General features: G+C 41.2%; 1 protein-coding gene across 1 annotated transcript in view; it reads right to left on the bottom strand.

Annotated features, from left to right (window-relative positions):
- Positions 1 to 2,953: 2,953 nt before the first annotated feature.
- The window catches only part of hspg2 (heparan sulfate proteoglycan 2), a 294,827-nt gene continuing 290,188 nt past the window's right edge, over positions 2,954 to 7,592 (bottom strand). The window contains 2 exon segments of the mRNA XM_034173084.1: positions 2,954 to 5,870; positions 7,486 to 7,589. Coding sequence (XP_034028975.1) covers positions 5,698 to 5,870; positions 7,486 to 7,589 — 277 coding nt within the window. The 3' untranslated portion in view covers positions 2,954 to 5,697.

Here is a 7,592-nt window from a genome sequence, read left to right as displayed (position 1 = left end):
ACAATTTCACAAGATGTGGGACCCTCTGATTGAGTACTTTAAAAATCTCAAGACCCTTCCTTAAGCCTATGGAGCCCTGAGATATATATTTGATCTTGCCTAATTATTGACATGTACTTGAATATGTAATGCACCCATTGTCTGTCATTAAATTTTTTTTTTCCCCCTCAACTTTATCACTGTATGGACAATTCAACTCTTACTAGCATTACTACTATCATTATTATTGTTTTTCCCTTTAGTCATTTATTTAATTTATTTATTATTTATTGTTCATTTATTTAACTTTGCTATCTATGCTTATATGGTTTTTTTTCTTCCTTTATAGCAGTATATGGGTGTTGTGGGTGGGTGGGTTTTGTTTGTTAAAAAGAAAACAAATCCAATTCAAGATATTGTATTTAAATGCATCTTACTTTGTGCTTTCTTGAATAAAAAATATACTTAAAAAAAATACTTGAAATTTAACATTTTCTTGCTTTTTAAACAGAGCAAGAAATTCTCAACACAGCATTTCTAAACATCCTAGTTTTATTTTTGATACTTACATTATTTTAATTAGTGCACAGAAACAAAATTATTTCAACAAAACCAAAAACCAGTGTCAAAAAGTATTTGCCCCCCTGATGTTAGTCAATTGTGTGTCCTTTTTACTGGATAACAGCCTGCAGTCATTTGTTGTAGTTTTGATGGTCTTCTGGCATGGACCTTGGTCTTCAATTTACACCTCACAGATTTTCAACGGGATTCAATTCAGGGTTTTGTGCAGGCCAGTCACATTCACTGTGGTCTTGTGTTGAAGACAAAGCGATGACCCACATCCAGTTTTTCTGCTGACTGCTTGAGGTTTTCTTTCAGATTCTTCACATATCCTTCTTTCATCATGATTCCTTCCACCTTAAGGAGATTCCCAGTGCCAGACACACTGAAGAAACCCCACAGCGTAATACTCCCACTGTTGTGGGTTCGGTGTCCGTTGGGTTATACGCCTCTCCCTTCTTTCTCCAAACATATGTATTGTCTCTATGGACAAAGAGCTCTAGTTTAGTTTCATCTGACCAGAGGACACACTTCCAGTATGCATGATCTTTCTCCTGGTTGTTCTTAGCATACTTCAGTCTGGCATGAAGGTGTCTCTTCTAAAGTAGTGTTTTTCTTGGTCTGTAACCTCACAGTCCACTCCTGTCCAGGGTTCAAGGGTGACTGTCATCTGTGAGATTGCAATTCCCGACTTGGCAAAGTCATTCACTAGTGTCGTTGCAGTTGTTCTGGGGTCTTCTTTAGATACATCTCTCATGAGTTTTCCTTCTAGCCTCTTTGAAATCTTTCACTTCCTACCTCTGCCAGGCTTGTTGTAATATGTGGCTCTCTTTGAGTTGCTTGATATTTATCACACCAGTTCTTGACACTTGGAAACAATGCGTTAACATCTTCTCCTGCTTTGTGAGTATCAAGAATTATTTTTCTCAAGTCTAAACTTGTTTCTTTTATTTTGTCATGATGCTTTCTTAAGTAACGGCTCAAAGTTTTTATACCGTATGTACATTGGAAGATAACCCTTAGTTTTAACTTGATTTTACAAGCTTTGAGAATTACAAAGTTAAAGCACATCCTTTGCACAATGGTGGTTTGTGCTATGGTTCAATAGAAAGGTCAATTCTTCAGGAGGCTTACATTATTTTACTTTCCACAGTGACACAAAATTATTTCAGAAAAACCAAAAAGCTACCAGGTTAAAAATTATTAGCCTCCTCCAATATGTTTAGAAGGGCTGTGGTGAAAATTCCCTGCTCTGTTAAAAAAGCACTTAGGAAAACTTTGAAGAAAATGTTACATTTCATAGGGGGATAATAATTTTGTCCTCATCTGTATGCTGGACTTACTTCCCAGAAGCCACATCGACGAATATGATTTCAGGAAATTAGGTATACTACTAGCAGCATCTGTGACTGTAAAGTGATTGTAGACAACAAATACATAATCAAAACTCTTTATTGCACATAAACCAGGGTGTAGTAAAGAAAGCAGATTTAGAGAAAATTGTTTATCAACCCTGAGATGAGTGTAACTCATGTTCCAGAAAAAATGGCAACCCAAGATCAGTTGCCATGGTAACTGACTGTGAATCTATCCTGGTTGGTTGAGTTTGTTACTGATACCCCCAACTAGGTCAGTAGGTGGGGCATCTTTTCCTCATTTCGCTGATCAGTGCTGGAGTAACTGGCATAGCCTTACATCCAACAAAGGTTTCGAGATCCTGATTAGATGTGTACATTCCCCGGGTGACTATCTAATTGAACAGTTGAATCAGTTCTGAATAAATCTTTGACCTGACATCACTAATATCACACATAGCGGACATGCTCTCAGATCAAATGTGTGCATTACTCTGTTATTGGTTTTGGAGGGTTTTTTTTATTACTATTTTTGTTTTTATTTTACCAACTGCCATATCCCTTAAAACATCAGAATCTCACTCGTAGGTCAGCGCTTGTGTTCTGCCTGATGACTGGCTCCCTCCACTGGTTGACCGGTGTTATGGCACAGGGCTTTGCTGCTTCCCTCAGATTTGATGGTACCTGTTTTGTGAGGTTCTGCCTTCTTTCAGTGAGCTGAACAGAACTCAGAGGATAGTCTAAAAATGAAGATATTCAGCCAGAGATCATGTATGCGTGTTAAACACCAGCATGAACTCATATCACCTTTGTATTGGCCACATGATGTCACCTTGAAAGGACAAACTCAAAGTCACAACTGTTGTGGCATCATGGAAGAATTCCTTTGCATGTGAGGGAACAGTAGAGACTGGCTTTCTTATTGGGTTGAGTAGTCAACCACAGTCTGGTTAAAAACATCCAGGGACAGCAGATGTCCTAAGAACACTGATGCAAATCACCTAACAACATATTGTAGAAACAACAGAGCAAATAATGAAAAAAACCCAACAAACTCATAGGCTTACAAATAGCACATGAATTTTGTTTTTAATAAGAAACACCAAGAGCAAAGGGGAAGAGCAACCTTTCAACACTGGAAATGTAACAGTCAGAAGCATGAAGCGGGTCATCCTGATGTGGGTAACCATATTTCATATGGTGCACGTTTATTGATTTAACAGTTGCAATCTGAGTTTTTTCGCCATCCGTAAGTGATATTGAAGTTTTAAAATCATCTCCCATCACTAATAAAAGTACACCTTTCATGTACAGCCCATGTTTGCAGCCATGGTGTATTTTGTAATTACAAAATGACAACAAATGAGCAAATTGCAAACTATGCATAGGACAACACTGTACAGTGCACATAGGAAAATCCAGGTTAAAAACAGAAAGGTAGCAGAACAGGGGCCAAGAAACCTCCTTACAATGTTTGTGTCCTAAACGTGGACTACAGGACTGTCTTTTTTCAATCCACATTCACATGTAAACAAACATGATGGTGCCCTTCTGCTTGGATAAATAAAGAATTGCATTTCAAGCCTAAAACCTTTTTAAAAAAATACACCAATGTAGATTACTAATATCAGTTTACAACCATTTTAACAGGTCATTCCAGTCAGGTTGGTGTCACATTTTTGATGAAGATACAGGATGGCAGACATGATGGTGATAAGGGGGGGCTCTAGGAGGCAATAACCAAAATCAAGAAAGCATGTGATTGGAACAATGGAGAAGAAAAACAAAATAAATAAAAAGTGACTAAGTAAAAAGACAGTGCTCACCTGTAGAATAGTAAAACAGGTAGTTTAAGGTTACAGAAAAAGACAAAAAGTCTGTGAATGCCAAAAGCAATCGTGCCACTGTGATTCAACTGAAGTGGGCGCATATGCCTTATTCGAGATGTACTACAGGTCCCACCACCAGTTGGGAGCTTTGACTAAACCACCTGTGTCCTCCTGCTGTTTGCTGCAGATGTATCTGTCTCTACTCAAGTTTGGAGCCTTCAGAGTTATGACAAAAGCTATCAAATCTAAAAATTCATTTTGAGGAGATTCAGCTCTCCTGAGGATATTGAAAATGAGACACAATGCTTTAGATGTAAAGCCAAATCTTCAAAGTGACTAAACAATCAAATAAACCTATAGTACATGTGCTGGGGGCATACGATTCCACATCCACTACTCTACAGAGCCGCCTTTGGGCCTAGATGGCAACCATCCAGGCAGACAACAGTCCATTACCACCTCTTGGAAGTAGCCATCCATCTGCACTCAGGTGAAATATTTGTGTCCCCTTGGCCTTTTCCATTGTACGGGGACCCAAAAAACCGAAGCACCTGTGTGCTGGATCATTCCCAGAAAAACCAAAATGTCATAGCCGACTTTGTCACAATGCAAGTGGTAGCATGATCTTAATCTCCAGAAGTAACTGTTCATTTGACACAAAGTTACTTCAGCAATTCCCAAGGATTGTCCAACAAGACCTAGCACCAAAGAAAGTCCAGTCATCATCATAGGGTACTGGTTAGTGTCCAAGTCTCACAACCATAAAGTAAGACACAAAGTACTGGAGGACTTAAAACTTGGACCTTCCTTCTCTTTCTCTAGCATAGGCATCACCATACACCTCTGTCCAATGACCTCATGACTCCATGCACTTTTCCTAGGTGTTCCTCAATCTGAGGCCTCAGAGACATGGACATTACTGCAGGGATAAATGAATGTCTCTACAAATTGGACACTTTCACCATATACAGACACATTTTTGATGGCCGAGTCCAGGAAGTCAATGATCAATCACAAAATAAAGCAAATCAAATTCAGGTAGAATGTCTGTCTGCAAGTAGAGACCAAAAAGCTGTTTTACATGGATGACATAAAACGGAAAGGACAACGAAAAAGAAAAGCTAAACTACGTGTTTATATCACATTAAAACACCACAGACGGGCAACTGCAAGTATGCTGTGTCTTTGTGTGACGTTAGCACCAAGGTTTCTTTCTTTTTTGTTAAAAAAAAGAACAAATACAGAAAAAAGACACCGGTATGATGAGCTCACTTAAAGTAACTGTATTTGAACTACTCGCAGTTCATCATTTGTGTCGGGTGACCTGAGTTGTGTGCTGAAGCTGCGTGACTGTGACCGTGTGCACTCCTCTGCGTAGCCGTGTGCATGCTGAAAGCATACTCGCATTCCTCTACAGAAGTGAAAGACGAAGACCTAAACGCCTTCAAGTATTAATACAATTAGGCCGGCCAGAAGCCCAGGACACACAGTGTTACAACCCAGAAGAAAGTTTCAGAAGTCTGAAGCAACTATGATTAGTTTGCATGTTTTCCCCCACAATATAATATAATATCTTATATATATATTTTCATATATAAATAAAATTCAGTGCTGTAAAACATCTCCATCTCCATAGGATTTGACCCATCGCAGAAGGCTGAATGTATTTTACTCTTCTCAATGCTAAAACTACTGCTGGAAGTCTGTAAACTGTTCTGGTTCTCTTGTGTTAATAGTCCTTCATTGAGCATACAAGACTGAGGAAGAGAAGACGCCATAATGTTTCAATGTTCGCACTTTTTTTTTTGGTTTTACCGCACACAGACAAACGCATCCTCTTTTCTTGTTTTGGTTGCGGTGAAGCACCAAGTTTGTGTCTTTGTGTGGGTCTGCTGTGTGTGACATGACATCACGCCATAGTCTCTGTGTTTGTGTGTGTTCCTGTGTGTGTGCGTGCGCGTGCGTGCTGTGGTCTATGACGAGCACGGCTGCACGTTGGCGCTGTGCGCTGCGTGGGACTGCAGGTCGATAGCCTGGGCGGGCTGCTGTCCCGGCCCGGCGTTCATCAGTGACAGGTTCCTCACGCAGCCTGTCATTCCGGAGGAAAACTTCCCTCCCGTCAGAGCAGCCATATCCGGAGCGCCACCTGTCATGCACACGCAAACATTACAATCGACTATTACTAAAAAACAACTAGTGTGTGTGTGTGTTTTTATACGAGGTCTGTCCAAAAAGTAACGGACCTTTTTATTTTTTTCAAAAACTATATGGCTTTGAATCATGTGCGCTTGCATCAGCCAAGCTTGAACCTTCATGCGCATGCGTGAGTTTTTTCACACCTGTCGGTTGCGTCATTCGCCTGTGGGCAGGCCTTGAGTGAGCACTGGTCCACCCCCCTCGTTGGATTTTTATTGTCAGGGAAATGGCTGAGAGACTGCCGCTTTGCTCCATGAAATTTTTTTTCGAAAATTGTTAGAGACAGCCAGTTGGAAACCATTCGAAAGATTCAGATGGATTTCGGTGAAGATTCTGTCGGCGTCACACGGATTAAGGAGTGTTAAAACCTTTTTAAAGACGGCCCACAGCGGCGGGGGAACGCGGCGCACCGAGCGGCCATCGACAGGCTGGAACGACCAGATCATTTCTAAACTGAATGCTGTGTTGATCCGGGGCATCGTGTGACTACCACAGAAATGGCAAGAGAGCTGGACATCGCACCTTTAAGGCACATTCCACTGTTACAGGAGATTTTGTAATGAAAGACGTGAGGAGGATTTCGTGCGTTGGCACAGAGCACTTCATGGCGCGCAACAAAAACACGTCCGTGTTGGAAGTCTCACAGGACATGTTGTGGCATGTCCAGCTGTTACACAATTTCTCGGATACTCACTCAACTGAAAAGCCATCGAAAGCTTCTGAATGGTTTCCAACACGGAGGTGTTTTTTTTGTTGCGCCATGAACGGCTCCGTGCCGACGTGCGAAATCCTCCGCACGTCTTTCATTACAAAATCTCCTGTAACAGTGGAATGTGCTGCAAAAGTGCTATGTCCAGCTCTACTTCTGTAGTAGTCACACGATGTTCCGGATCAACACAGAGTTCAGTTTAGAAATGATCTGGTCATTCCAGCCTGTCGATGGCCGCTCGGCTCTCCGCGTTCCCCCACCGCTGTGGGCCGTCTTTAAAAAGGTTTTAGCACTCCTTAATCCATGTGACGCCGACAGAATCTTCACCAAAATCCATCTGAATCTTTCGAATGGTTTCCAACTGGCTGTCTCTAACAGTTTCTGAAAAAAAAAATAATGGAACAAAGTGGCAGCCTCTCAGCCATTTCACTGACAATAAAAATCAGACGAGGGGGGTGGACCAGTGCTCATTCAAAGCCTGCCCACAGGCGAATGATGCAACCGACAGGCGTGAAAAAACTCACACATGCGCACGAAGGTTCAAGCTTGGCTGATGCAATCACACGTGATTCAAATCCATATAGTTTTTGAAAAAAATAAAAAGGTCGGATACTTTTTGGACAGACCTCGTATTATAAAACAGGCATGGGCAGTGAAGGGAGTGCAGGAGGAACTGGATGCAGCAGAAATGCTGAGATGGAAGAGTGAAATGGAAGATGGATAAAGGAAGACTTGAAGGAAAAGAGGTTGGGACAGCAGACATGAAGAAATGAAATCCAAAGTGCACTAATGATAAAAGCCATGGAGATTCGAGAAAATGTTGTAATTCTTTGTTTAAATCCATGAATCCGCTCACCCAGGTATATATTTCCTTTGGTGTTCATCATGAGGCTTTTGCCTTTTGACTGTCCGTGCACTGCCACCCCACCGTTAATCTGGATGTATCCATCTTTTCCAATTCTA

This window comes from Thalassophryne amazonica, chromosome 6 (genome assembly GCF_902500255.1).
Source record: "Thalassophryne amazonica chromosome 6, fThaAma1.1, whole genome shotgun sequence".
Taxonomy (NCBI): Eukaryota; Metazoa; Chordata; class Actinopteri; order Batrachoidiformes; family Batrachoididae; genus Thalassophryne; species Thalassophryne amazonica.
The sequence above is the reverse complement of the archived record's forward strand: the minus strand, read 5'-3'. Positions and strand labels throughout refer to the sequence as shown.